Raw genomic sequence first — 14,731 nt, forward strand, 5'->3', positions numbered from 1 at the left:
ATGTGGCTTTAATTTGACTTGTTGGGTTGTTACATGAAACTTTCCCTAGAAACTAATTAAAAAAGTCACTAGATATTTCGATAAGAAAAGTGACGTGTAATGTGCGATTCAAGAGAAGTTCATATAAAGAGGATGTATATGTCTTAATCAATTAAATTATATGTTCAAATGGTTTGATGATAAAAAATGAATAAAACAAGAAGTAATGAGATAATTTTAAGACAAGAGAACCACTATCTCCTTATTAAGCAAACAAATAGCTGATCTAAAAATAGCTTGATCTCTTCCTACCATTACAAAGACTGCTCACCCTATCCAGCTAATATATAGGACAAATTCTTGCATCACTATCATCCATTTTTAAGAAATTGAATATAATATGATTATCACAAAAATTAGAGAAGAAAATCCAACAATGAATCACATCTAGACTCCCTCACACATTATAGTCTTTGATACAAACACCTTTAAAATGGCATGGCAATCTTAGATGCCTTTGGTCATGTGACTTCCACATGTACAATCAACTCAAAGATCATTCTTACATTTGAATATGAGCTAGAGGAAGGTCAAGGAGTGGGGACTTTCTTTGATTGATCAACTAAATTGGAAGACAAAAACTAGTTGTTTACCCAAGGCTTGAAATAATATACACAAGTTTATTGATCAATCAAATTTGCTTGTTTTTTTATAAGCTTGCAACCAATTCCATGGATTATAAAAGGGGACTCACAATTCACTAGAGCTCAAAAGAGGGAGAAACACTCATTCAAAATTCTACATCATTCAACCTTACTTTTACAAATGAAGAAAATTTGGCTTATAAATGCCAACATATGAAAACCCTAATGTGCTTATGAAAGATTAAAAATTTAAAAGTAACCTAATGACTATTACAAACAAATAAAGACTAAAAAGGGGTTTGGGCCAAGTGTGATGAACTTATAGAAGGTAGCCACAGTCAATTGGAGATGCACATAGATGACATAAAGAAAATCAATGTCGATAAATTTATACTCTTATATGCTTAAAAAATGAGTTTATTGTATTTTACTCTCAAAATTGATTCAAAGTCAAATGTATGATATGTGCCATATATTGACTTTGTACAACTTGTGTTTGGCATATCCATTGTGCTATCAAATGTCAAATAGTTTTTTTTTTTCCGTTCAATTTTATCCTTTTTTTAAAAAAAAATTTTAATTCTTGTTTTGGGTTGTCAAGAGTGAGCATTTAAATAAAATGGGCTAGTGGGATAAGGGTGACCTTTCATAAGATAAGCCCACTGATATAGCCTAGAATGAATAGCCGTCAACTGTTACAAAAGGAAATAATTACACCCGTAAATACAAGACAATTGTTACAAAATATACAGCTAAACAAATCTCCATTAATCGCCCCCTTTTATCACTTACAAACCTATGACAGTCCAACAGGTAAAGGAACCCCTATGAATGCACCTTCTGGTCAGAGATGACCATGGAATCCCCCAAGTATAAACAGACATCACGCCCAATCTCATCTAACAACGACCTATCTCTCTATATGATACATATCCAAAGACACCAACAAATGAATGATTTCAACAATCCAAACATGCAACTGGATGAAGGAAAACAAATTACCCGCCATCAAGAAAATGAATCAAATCAAGATATACAAAAACGATGGCAAGAACTTGACTGAATGTTTGGCTCGGTGAGAAAAATGGTTGGAGCAGCAGCAGCAGCAGAATGCAGACCAGAGGAGCTTTGCTTGCTCATCTTGAAATTATATAGCCAATCATCACTGCCACTGAGATGCCTCGAAGTATTTTGATGTCCATTTCCATAACTTAACAACCAGCTGCCTTTAGGAAGTTATCATATGGGCTCGAGGATGGTAGTTGAATGAGGTGGGGATAATATTGGTACTCAGTTGCACAAAGTGCTGGATAAGTGTTAATGGATGAATTGCAGTACATAGGTACATCTGAGTCAACAAAAGGGTTGCCACTCTGCATTTCAGTGAATTTCAAAGTCAGATTTTACAAGAAAGGGATAGCAATAATGATAGACCCGAGTATATTTAAATATAAACGGTAACCACAATACAAGATAAACCAACTTATTTGAGGTACTTGAACCTTCTCCTCTCGAGATAACACTTAAGCCCTAAATCACTCACCAAAATATTGCCTATCTTCTCTATTCTCTTTATAGATTTATAACAAATTCCATAACTCACTCTGTCTAATTTACTAATATATCCTTTATACTCTAATACACCCTAATACCATTCCTATCACATAAGAGCAGGTGGACACACTTAAGCATACATGAGCTGTTGTCAGTCTATGAAAGCAGGCAGATAAAGGTTCCAAAATACGTGCCAAGAGAATAATAAGATCTCAATTTCAATAAGAATTATTCCATTTTAATTTTTCTCCATATCAAGTATTGATTTTGATCAGAAGCCAGGAGTATGTTAGAAAGTACCTTATTTACAGCGAAGTGAACATGGCGTTGCGAAGGCTCTTCTTTGCGCAGATTGTCATCATCATGAGTGGATGCTCTAACTGAATTTTCATTAGTTGGTTGAGTAATGAAATTGGATATTTTTTGCTGCTTTTCTTCTGAAAGAGCCTCACAATTTCCAGCCATTTCTTTGTAAGGCATGTTTGTGGGTAAGGCCCCTGAAAACCTTCCAACTTGATTTGTTATATCGGATATCTGTGTCATAGATTGTTAATAGGAAGATACATTAGTTAAACCATAAAGATAACGGATAGCAAGCATTTGCATTCCCATCTTTCAAGATGAATCGATTCAGAAAATAATAGGTTAGACAAAAAATATCTTCCCACTCATGCTTATACTTCTGCAAACATCAATCACTTCGAAAATGTTGGAAGAAATTTAAAAATATATCACGGCAAAGAATTAATTTGAACCACCGTAGCAGATCACAGAACCCTTAATGGAATAAACGAAGGATAACTAAACTCGAGCCTTCTTACTTTTTATTATATTATTTTATTTCAGAAAATCAAGCTTTTCATAAGCATTTCCTTGAATTCAACCAGATAAACTACCAACTATAATGTCAGGAATTGCATGAAAAAATGTATATATCTTTTCATTGTATACTGCATACTGAACCCTGAGAGGTTTGTTGATTATTTATTATATTTCCAGAACATTTTTACTTTTCTCGCAATAAGTAAATTACATTCTTGATTCTATTACCCTTTTCCTCCAATTTGGACACTTGATTCTGTAGTTTAAATCTTCGTAAATTTTGAATAAATTTTGAGACTATAGAAAACAAGATTTTGTTGTCTTTGTGAATGTTCATCTTATATGTTCGCTACAAATGGATATGATCACATGTGCAAAGTTTAGCTACTTACCAAATTCAAAAGTTCATCAGCACTCATAAGACTTGGACCTTCTGGGACCTTCTCTACCTCAAGATCATTTTGACTTTGAGGTTCGTCGTTTATATTGTCATTATCCATTGAAAATAAGGGATCAACCTACAAAATACACCAAAATGTAAATCGAAGTCCATAACTTGAATATCGTTGGAAATCTTAGACACATGAGATGAATGAAATGTAATGAACCGGGTTAGAAGTTTCATCATTCTTTGGTCCACATTGATAAATTTCTCTTGGTGTGACAAAAAATTGAGTTCCTAATGGGCAAGTATCGTCTGGCAAAAAATCTTGAAGCAACTGCTCTCTAATAGAAGATAACACATTCTGCTTTAAAGAACACAACAATTCGTTACAATTATTAGAATTGGAAATTATAGCAATCAATTTTGTGGTATACTAAAATAAATTATTATTTGCAGTAAAAAAGTAATGCTTACTTCTGACATATTATGCAATGTCTGCAAAATTAGTTTAGCAAATGACTCTTTAGATTGGCTGTCACTTGTATCAACAACTGAAAGTGACTTCACGGCAGCTTCATTGTCTTCCTTAGATCCATAATCTGGTCTGGGATGGTCTTGTCCTAAATTAGCAACTTGTAACTTGCAATCATCAACCAACCGTAGAAATGGGTCAACCTGTTAAAAGTAAAAATCAGTAGAAGAAATTTACTCATGAAACCTAAAACCTTAATTTTATTTGAAATCCAAAATAAGATCAAGGAGAACCTACTTATATATCCAGTAAAGAGATGTCAAACTAGAAGGTAGACACACTAGTACTACACATGAATTAGAGTAGCAACAAAAAATTTTGCACGTACTACTTCACTAGTAAGGGCAACTTTAGCACGAGGAGCAAGAGGCACGATGTTGTAGGCTTTTGCCGTGAAGATGATCATCGATGTTGCCAACGTAAAAAGGGACCTACGAAGTGATGGTTGCAATTGTCCTGCAATTTGAAAAAGTTCGTTTTAGTTGTAGAGATGACGTAATGAAGGCCCATCCAAAGGGTCGTATGACTACTTGACTAGTAATGAAAAATAACTTTTCGTCATAATATATTTGGAATATTATCTTCGTTTTTACACTTTTTACATCCATTTTCACACTTTTAGTCACTGAAGTGTTACCCTGCCAGCTCAACCCACTTGATTATTAATCAACCTAACACTCATATATTGATTAAATAAACCAAATCACTTATTTAATCAGTCAAAGAAAAAGTTTGTTTATTTATTATTATTCATTTTTTTGTTACAAAGACATGGAAATCACCATTATTTCTACAATGAACCCACATCTAGGTTGCATCAGGTTTTTTATGAGGCCAAATTTCTAGATTCAAATCAAGATGATAAGCCATTATAGGACCTTAAAGTAAAAGTAATATAAGATAGAAAAAGCTTACAACTTATTGCCTCAAGGGTTTACCACATAATTTCTAGGTAGAGCAAAACTGGGTTCGTTATCACAAATTTTTCACAGCACGACAGGATTATAAATCTGGCAAGATATCAGAAACAGTAGATATGAAATCTAATTTTAATAACTTAGAATGGTCTCTACCTCCAGCCAGGGAAATGCTCCGCAAGGAAAATGCTAGCTGGAAACTTCGAATGAGCGTCTCATGGCTGGAGTTCTATCAACACAGAGTATATCACAAGGACAATTATAAAAGGATATTCATCTACCGGTACTGGACAAATAATCAAGCAAATTGACAGTAATGCAAACTGACCAATAACCATAAGCTAAGCTAAGGTCTTAATATAACATGTTCCCATCAGAACTTTGTTACAGTTCACCAGAACTAGAACTAAGATTTCAATTCTCTCCATCACAGTCAGAAGCTGAGCTGAGTTCTTATATGAATTTTAAATATGATAAACTATGAAAAAGTCTACTTCTCCACCATAAGTTTCCTTCTCAATTCAGAGCAAATCCAGCATATCTCCATTTAAAACTCGTGCCTAACAGTTTAAACCCATTCATCGGTACTTGATGCAAATTATCCTGGACTGTAAAATTTATATAATCATGAAAAATCTAATTATTATCCCAAATAAAAAATATAAAAGGAGCATGCAATTTTTGACAAATTCGTTTGAAGAATATTACCAGCTGATGCAAAATAGTAAATGGTATCCATATCATTATCAAGACATATATTTACTTTACATGATCAGAAATTATGAGTATCTTGTAATTGACTACCCTAGGTATCTGTAAGACTATTACTTACTTTCTATATGTAATTTTATATCTCTAGCATACCATAGCCATAAAAATGATTGACGCTATCATAGCTGTCAAAATGGTAGTCAACACTAAAAGAAGGGAAAATGAAAGGAAAAAAAAGAGTTCACAACTTAACGTTAGGAACCAAAGAATAAGAGATAAATATGACCTGACAGGAAATCTAGACTACGTCCCTCAGGACTTGCCCAAAATATATACTAATTCCATATAGTGATTGAACTAACTATAAACTAACTATAATGATTTTACCTTAGTCCGAGCAAATAGCAACACAAGGCAATACGTATGAGCAATTGCTTCATAGTTTTCAGGTTTATTGAGAGGAGAGATAGATTGTGCCCATATTGATGAGAGAAGATTGGTAATCTGGCGGCTGCTAAGCCTAAGGAACGTTGTCTGAAGTTTTAATTCAACAAAATGATAATATTAGACCATGAGGAAACAGTAATAGAGGAATACCTTAATGTAACAATAATAAACAACAAATACATACCTGTTCCTTTTCTGAACTTCCCAAAGGTTTCTCATCAGTAACTGTACTAGGTGTAGATTTTTTCATACTAGCAGACTTTTTCATACTATAAGCTCGGCTGTAACTAGACTTCAGTCTATTCATCATAGTATTATTGTTGATCTTTGGCTCTTCCTCTTCTTCTATAATTGAAGCTGGAACTGAAATTGATGGATCCTTCTTCACCGTGTGAACCCGACTGTAACTTGACTTTAGTCTGCTAAAAATGGAGTCACCTTCAACTTTTGTAGGCTGTTGAATTATAGGTTTTTCGTCCACCTTTTGAAAGATGTTCTCTTGTGCAGAATGAGGCTCAACTTTCACTTTCTGAAAAAGTGCCGCTGAAGAGGAGAACACTGACACAGTTCTTGAGAGTGTCCTTAGAAGATGAGTAGGCTTTGCAGAGTGGGGTACAGAAGCATGAGGACGTGGGCAGACAGATGATGGAACAAGAACAACAGAAAATATGCGGTGAGCACCAACCCTAGTTTCATGGTCTGAGCAGACCATTGCCAGTAGTAATTGATGGAATAATGCCTCTGGAAAGGCCTGCAAAACATTTTAAGTTTAAAAGGGCTGGGGTAGAGATCGGTGATGAAAAAAAGGTGGAGAATAAGATTGAACCACAATCTTCAAGAATTTAGGGGAGAAGAAAAAGATTAGACGCTCTTGCCTTGTCTTGATACACAAGATTTGGTATTGATGCCACAATCTGGGCTGTACGGTACACAGTAGAAATTAATGTTCTAGACATTACAGGAATATTTGACAAGTTTTCTAGCATGGCAGCCATCATGTCTAGAATAAGACCGGCATCTCCAACCTAAGCCATTGAATGAAATCAACACAAAATCCACAACAATGTTAACAAGTTATAAGGTTATAAGAAGTAAAATTAATTTGAAAAGATTTCATAGGGATTCATAGTGTGCATGCAGAAGTCAAACGAAACGACACGTGATCTTTATGACTGTATTACATGTAAATTTACAATGGAACGACCTGCTCTTTTATATGAAAACTGCTATCTATATAATAGGAACAAATTACTTACATCCGCATACATAAATCCTACATCAAAATGATTGAGAGCATCTCGAGAAGCACAAATGAAAGCAAAATTACCTTTCGCGACAATTCTACAAGACATGCATCAACTGATGCTTGGTGTTTTCGGTTCCACTCGACAACTTCCGCTCCCAAGTTACCATCATCAAGGGAGCAATGTATACTTTTTCGAAGATGTCTCATCATATCACCTAGTGCACCGATTATGGCCACTGATGGTTGGGCATTTGTCTGCTGAGCAAGGGAGGTGGCAATATTAACAATGTCAATTTGCATGGTAGGGTTTTTCAGAACATTCTTGTGATCAAGGTGCTTGATTAAAATTGCAAGCATAAAGTGTGAGTTGTGCCCTGTATGAGAAAAAATAAACATGAAAATCACTGGTACAATTATAGAAATATAAGAAGTCGGAAGTAGTAGTTTAGATCTCAGAGGCTAAAACTCTTAAAAATTTTAGAGGAAAACAATACCCAAATTCTCCATTATTATTTGCATATCCAACAAGACAGAAAGACCAAGCCCAAGTTCTGGAGACCAAAGATTGCCAGTATCAAAATAACGGAAGAAAGATTCCAAGACACGTCGTATAGTAGTAGCTTCCTTAGCCAACTTAGCAATGTTATGTAGGCAAACCCTTGACCAAAATTCTGGATTCTTTGCATCTTCTCTGTTACATAAAAGAATGATATCACTTGAAAAGTTGATACAAATATAATTATGTGGTTCCAAGACATGAACTTACAGAGATACATTAATTTCCCCCTTTTCGGTTACTATCATCCTCCATGAAGACACCCTTGTCAAGTGTTCTTGCAGATGGGGAACTACTTCAGCACTTGCATCCTGAGTATCTTGCCCGTCGTGGGAAGGAGCAGTGGAAGTACTTTTAAGGTCTCCATAATTATCCAACACGACAGAGATAACCTAAAATTTTTTATGAAAGTTTATACCACCAACATAAGAAATAATACTAAGCAGACAAGTAAAATATCTAAAATAAACAAGAGATCAGCATACTTCTCACAGCCCACGACTATAAGGATTACCTACAGCATTAATCTTCTTAAAAAGGAGAGTAAATCCAGGGTTTAGTGTGTGCGAGGGGGGGTTTACATGTAGTCTTAACCACTAAAGTATTCATATACTTCCTCATGGTTATAAATATAACCATTAAAGTCTTAAACTTGCAGAGGAAGACCTAGCAGAAACAAAATACGGAGGAAAATTTAAATAACCAACGGTAAAAGGGCTGGCAATAGTTCCAGAAACTAAAGTGAGAAAATGATAATGATGTGATAAATGCAAAGCAACTTACATTGTCAAATTCTGCTGATATATTGGAAAATTCACCCATAAACCAAACCTGCAGATGAAACACTCATAAGAAATTATTTCCGGACTAAAAAGAAAGCAAATAGCATTCTCCAACAGAAACAGTCTTTTTTTTCTTTGAGAAGAAATGTTTCATTGAATAAATGAAATAAGGAGAGACCCCAAGTACCAATAGCTGATTACAAAAGAGATTTCCAGTTTGTAACTAAATAGCCAAGATTAAAATTCTTAAAAGAGTGCCTAGTGTTGCACCAATACAACTTAGTAGACAACAGCAACAGTTGCACCAAAAAAAATGAACCGATGTCTCAAATGTCATTGTAATTTGACCATGAAAGAAAGCGGATACAACAGCAAAAACAGGTACATAAAAGAGATATATTTATATACAAAATGCAATTTAAAAAGTGAAAAGGCACATGAGAAGAGCAGACTTTGGAAAGGAAAACTTAGTTCAGGATAACAATTTATTTTTGGGTATTCTCAGCAATATGTTCTCATGGTGTCTCAATAATATGTTCTTACGTTGGCAATTCTGGTTCAATGCCCCTCCCTCCCCCTAGTGAAGGTGATGGATTTGCTGCCATTTGAACAGACCAAAAATCCAATTCTTGTAGCAATTAAAAGATGTGTAATTTTCTTTTAGTACGTAAGTGTATTTGTGCTAATATTTAATTAATCTGCCGACTCATTTCATCAACCGCAGAGAAGTTGCCCCAAAGGTTATGTATGCAACCCAAATTTTCATTTTGATGATTTCACTCAATTAAATTGGGACATATTTTAACAGGATTAGTTTTGCGCCTGATTATGGAAAGTAGTTTTCCATTCTTCAATTCATAAAATTTTGGAGGGAAACAGGGATTTCTCCTTCCTGTGTATGCTACTAGAATTTTCTTAAGAAATTCTCTGTAACTGTGTTGGTTGATACACAGTTAGCCTGGGTTCGTACCACATGCTTCATTAAAAACAAATTATCAATAAAAGAATTGTTGATATACACCTGTTTCCATAATCTTATGGTTACTAAGAGATTGAAAGGCCAACACATAAAGTACGTGCATAAAGATAAAATACATAGTAATACGTCCAAATAAACTTTAGTGCAGATTACCATAGCTGAGAGGGCTTGAAGGCTAGCAGAACGCATCTGTTTTTCTCTCCCTTCCTCCCCTAATTCTTGGGCTAGAAGGCAAAGTTTGGGAATCATTCCATCTAAGTTAAACATATAGGTACTGTCCCTCTGCACAGTTATAAATGTACATAAATATAAGGAACTTTACAAGGAATGAGTGTAAATTAATTCATCACAACCTTCCAAAAGTAGACAAAAAAGTTCTTTTTTTAGAGACAATTTCATTGATAAATGAAATAAGATGAGAAGTCCTAAACCAAACAACATTACGAAAAGCAAGCATACCATTTGGTAATCCTTACCTGGTTATTAACAAAATCAAAGAGGGCTTGACATCCTAAAATTCGCATTTCATCATGACGTGCTTGATCCAGTAGAATGTGGATGATGCCAAGCAAACTACTCGCAAATAGAGGCCTGCAATAGTTATTTATGCCAATTACAACTTTCAAATACATGTAAGTAGTATATTTTCAGGTTAGGACATCAAAGATGAATAAGCATGCTTAATATCCACCGGCCAATTCTCCACAAATCACAAATGGTTTCCAGAAAATTTATTCTGAAGAAAAATAACTTAATTTACAGTCTCATATGGCTTAAAAGTTACCATGGTTTACAAAATTTAGCTATTTAATTTCATTTTACATATGAATCACAACATTTTAATAAAGAAGTGAAATTACGAAAATCGATTGATTTGAAATCCATTGATAAGGAAAAGACCTGCCAAGAACACACTCAAGATCATTAACAAATGCAGAAGATTCATACATATACATCATCCACTATCAATCTATATCATAAAAATGGGAGCCCGAGTATCAAAATAATTTAATCAAAATTCATTGTGAAACAAACTTTAAAAGACCAGTGATGACTGAGATGTAAGCACGTATTAGTAACTTGCACCACTCAACCAAATTTAGCTTTCCTGGTGCTAGTTTATAGCCTTCTCACAGAAAGATCCAGGAAAATGGTATTGATATTCAAAGATTTAACTTCCATTACAAAATTAAATAAGGAACTCACATTTGCTCTTTACAAGAAAATAACAGCTTTCTGTAGATACATATGATGACTTTAACAGAGTGCAATTGCTCGTTTCTCAATTCCTTGTAAAATCTCTGCTCAAGATAAGTTGTGATCTGCAAAAAGAATATAAAAAATTCACGGAAGAAAAAATTATTAAGAGGAAAAATTAACATACTATAAATACAAATCATGAAAGTACTATGGCCTCCATACCTGAGGGACCAAGCAATGAATATATCATAATGACAAACAGCCGAAGCATCCAAAAAAGTTTAAACTATAGAAGATTGCACCAAATAAAATGCTTGACCTCTGATATTGGGAATCAAATTTTAATGGGAAGAAAGGCAAAACTAGCGTATTCAACTCAAGCGTTTAACAAGGCTAAGTAAACAGTAGAATTGCTACCAAGCATCATCATATAAGGACAAAAAAGAAGCTTGAATTTGACAACTAAGTTTCCGACAGACCTTCTAATTATCAACTCTTCTATCATAGACTTCTCAAGGAAAAAATAAAAAAATAGAAGGACAGAGAAATCTGCCATGCTTGATTTATGTCAATATAGTTCAGCACCGTCCTTCATAACCTCCTTGTCAATAGCAGTTCAATCTATATAGCAATTGCTACACATTATCTTTGGCTCTAGATATGTGAGATGAATATTAACAAAAAATAAATTATAATAAAAAGAATTTTACAAAATAATCCAAGAACGGGGTTCCGACATATTAATGACAATAACCGCACCTTGGGAACCCGAAAAGGGTTTTTCGATGCATATTCACATAATTTACCAATCTTCCTGTCATTAGGTTCTTCTTCCTGCCATAACATGAAAAGAAGGTTGAATATCAGAAGCTTAAATAGCATAAGTCCAACCCAACATTCCCCTTGAAAATGAGCAACGATAACATAAAATATACAGCCATCTAAACAGGAAGAAAAAAAAGATAAAGATAAAAATTAAAAAAAAAACCCCAACCAACCAAACAAGCTTCAATTCCCTTCACCAACAAACATGGCAACTGAAAAATGGATAGAGAAAGAAAAGAAGCAGAACCTGAGAGCGAGGGAAGATATCAGCAAGCAGCTTCTTGTAGCGCTTGATTGGCTGCCTAGACCTGGTACTCAAAGCAGGACAAAAGAAACAGAGAGTACCACAAACAGGCAACACTTGGCGCGAAACCATTTCCCGTTAGCAGGAGAAGGAAATCCCAAAAATCCCGTTAAACAACCAAATACATTCGGTAGGGAGGTTGATTGGGATTGGGGAAAACGCTGCAAGCTCCGGGAGGAGGACCCGATCGAGATGAGAATGAATAAACCCTTGCCCTCGGAAAATGGTGAGAAGGGATTGGCGTCCGGTTCCGGTATGTGAGCGCGAGAGCACCGGATCTCCGAGACCTCCACCGAAACAAAAATGGAGGACAACAAAATGATTATATACCTTCATCTTCCACATCGCCTCCATTTTCGGCTATTTGATCTCCTGGTTCTTGGCTTTTCGCAAAATGCCCTACAACTCGCATTCTCATTCTCCTCTTTCCAACTGCCAAATTAGGTACCCTTATTTTCCCGCTTCTTCTACTTTCCTCCTTTTTCATTTTTATATCTTATTATTTTCCATATTACTTTCCTATTTATTTTTAGCACCAAAATAGGATGAAGTTAAAAAAATATAGTGTTTTTTCAAATTATTGATAAAAATGGGGTATATGAGAAAATACTTTTAAAAATAGGTGGGAGTGGAAAGTATTGACAAAAGTAGGGTAGTAAAATCGTGTGCACGATACACGATTACCATTTGAAAAAATTGTGTACGGGGTACACGATTAAAGTTTAATCCAGTCAGCAACACGTCGACTGACTTGATTGACCGGTCGCATGGAGACTCGTGGACTTAGTCCACGATTTTTTTCTTTTAAAAAAAAATAGATTGACTAATTATTTCTTTTTAATCGGAGATGTACAACAATATTAAGACTTTAGGGTCGGGTCCACAAATTTCTTCATTATTGAACTTAATTATATATTTAATCTACTATGAAAACATAATTATTCTGTACTTATATTAAAAAAAAATGTCATGATATTAAAGAAGATTTACAATTAGTTCTTTAATTTGAAAATATAAGTTTACATGAAATTTAAAGACGACCCCCTAGCCCTTACCCCATATGGGGCTGTCTTCATGTCCCTCTAAATTAGGTTCATCTTGTTGTCGTTGTCGTCTACGACGAATACGTCTTCGATCGTGTCAGCAACATTGAGTCTTCTTGTTTGTTGAATAATATTTTCTATGTTGACCAATGTTTGCTGACCCATTAAACCTAACTCTGATAAGTTGTATTGCATTGAATATTGTGTACATCTCCGATAAAATTATTCTATACGGTGAAAAAAAATAAGTATTAAACAATATTCATATCATATATATGGAAAATGTCTGATTTTAAATCTCTTACCATGCAATAATAGTAAGCGTCGTCAAGTGTGATAAACTACCTCGTGATTGAATCGTACCAGGAAAAGTAGTCATCTCATACAGCTGACCCATTTGTTATTTCTCCCTGTGCACAGCGATCATGTCGTCCATGCCAGTAGGATATATATTCCACGTGGATTCGACGCCAGTCTTGGTCGTGTTTATCTCTCAAATCAATCTGGTGTAGTGCTGGGAGTGTATAGGACAACGAAGGTATCGTTTGTTACAGACCGAACTGTCTCAACACACGATCTGGATGATATCACTCTACTATATGGAAGCATATAAGAGGACTAATGGTCAACTAGATGTCTTCACCATCACGACAATAATCAGGTAATGATGACCAAATCTGTTGTGTGTGTATGGCGTCCAATTAATCTGACAAAAAAAGAAGATAAGTATACATCCAATATTCATTTATATATACATTCGTTACCTAATTGTGCATCAGTCTGTCAAATATTTTTCGGTATACGAGCAACATATTTGCTGACTGTTCAGAGGCAGCTAATACACCATTCCATCTAAAATTATAAAAAATATAATTAATTTATATTCTTACATGAAATGATAACGAAATAAATATATAAATGAGATAATACTTGGCACTAAGTGGACGATGATCCGGGGCCTGTAACTAGACATGTGGTGCTATAATTGGAAATCTAACATAAGTCCATACCTGTAGTAGTATCAGTGTCCCTGCTATTTCCAACGCTTATGCATTGGTAGCCCGACAAAGTTCTCTATACAACCATGCAAGACATGCATCACCCCACGAGTACGTACCAGCATGCTCAAAATCAGATAGTAGCGAGAAGAACATGAGATGTAGAGTCTTTGATTTGTCAGTTAACAAAAATCCTCCAATAAGCTGCATAATGTATGCTCATGCATACCTATGTACGCTGATGTTGTCGGCATCGGGAGGTAATTCTGGAAACTTGGATGCCAACCAGGGGATACTCAATCTTGAGTCTTTCAGATTATCTGGTAGAACACCTAAGAACTATTCATAAACATTCTTCCAATCATATTGTAGTAAACCTGTCAATGGTTGCCCGTCCACTCGTAACTCGAACTGTATGGCAACATCCTGCAACGTAATTATACATTCCCCACAAGGTAGGTGAAATGTGTGGGTTTCTAGTCTCCAACGCTCAACTAGAGCAGTAATGAGGTGTCAATCAAGTTGGATAAATTTGATTTGTGTAACCTCGAGAAAACCTGCTTGTTTAACGTAGGGAATAATATGGTGATCAAATGGGATAGTATGTTGTGCAGATGTCTCTCTTCTCCGACAACTCAAACCTACTGTAGAAGAACTATCCCATATTGATTGTGAACGATGTGTATTTTGTTGATATAGTTGTACAAGATTAGAAGGACCAAGCACCATTACCTAAAAAGTTCAAATTACATTTCATAATAAAATTCATCACATAAAAGATACATAAAAAGATACAATTACATGAAA

At 34.9% G+C, this 14,731-nt stretch overlaps 1 protein-coding gene across 1 annotated transcript; it reads right to left on the reverse strand.

Moving 5' to 3' along the window:
* Nucleotides 1–1,256: 1,256 nt before the first annotated feature.
* LOC120083348 (protein SEMI-ROLLED LEAF 2-like) lies at nucleotides 1,257–12,336 on the reverse strand. Its single transcript, XM_039039074.1, has 19 exons — nucleotides 11,827–12,336; nucleotides 11,514–11,588; nucleotides 10,761–10,876; nucleotides 10,031–10,145; nucleotides 9,708–9,836; nucleotides 8,577–8,624; nucleotides 8,004–8,185; nucleotides 7,732–7,928; nucleotides 7,319–7,611; nucleotides 6,867–7,016; nucleotides 6,176–6,742; nucleotides 5,932–6,078; nucleotides 4,990–5,062; nucleotides 4,245–4,372; nucleotides 3,859–4,059; nucleotides 3,608–3,745; nucleotides 3,392–3,517; nucleotides 2,478–2,711; nucleotides 1,257–1,996 (listed from the first exon to the last, which is right to left on the reverse strand). The coding sequence occupies exons 1-19, from the start codon at nucleotides 11,953–11,955 to the stop codon at nucleotides 1,835–1,837; spliced, it is 3,210 nt and encodes a 1,069-aa protein (XP_038895002.1). The 5' UTR covers nucleotides 11,956–12,336; the 3' UTR covers nucleotides 1,257–1,834.
* Nucleotides 12,337–14,731: the final 2,395 nt, after the last annotated feature.

This window comes from Benincasa hispida, chromosome 8, assembly GCF_009727055.1.
Source record: "Benincasa hispida cultivar B227 chromosome 8, ASM972705v1, whole genome shotgun sequence".
In the NCBI taxonomy this organism is placed as follows: Eukaryota; Viridiplantae; Streptophyta; class Magnoliopsida; order Cucurbitales; family Cucurbitaceae; genus Benincasa; species Benincasa hispida.

Coding starts and splice junctions, on each gene's coding strand:
- LOC120083348 (XM_039039074.1), bottom strand. CDS start 11,955: ATGGTTTCGCGCCAAGTGTTGCCTGTTTGTGGTACTCTCTGTTTCTTT. Junction 11,589..11,826: donor ATATCTTCCCTCGCTCTCAG/GTTCTGCTTCTT, acceptor ATGTTATGGCAG/GAAGAAGAACCTAATGACAG. Junction 6,743..6,866: donor ATCTTGTGTATCAAGACAAG/GCAAGAGCGTCT, acceptor AATGTTTTGCAG/GCCTTTCCAGAGGCATTATT.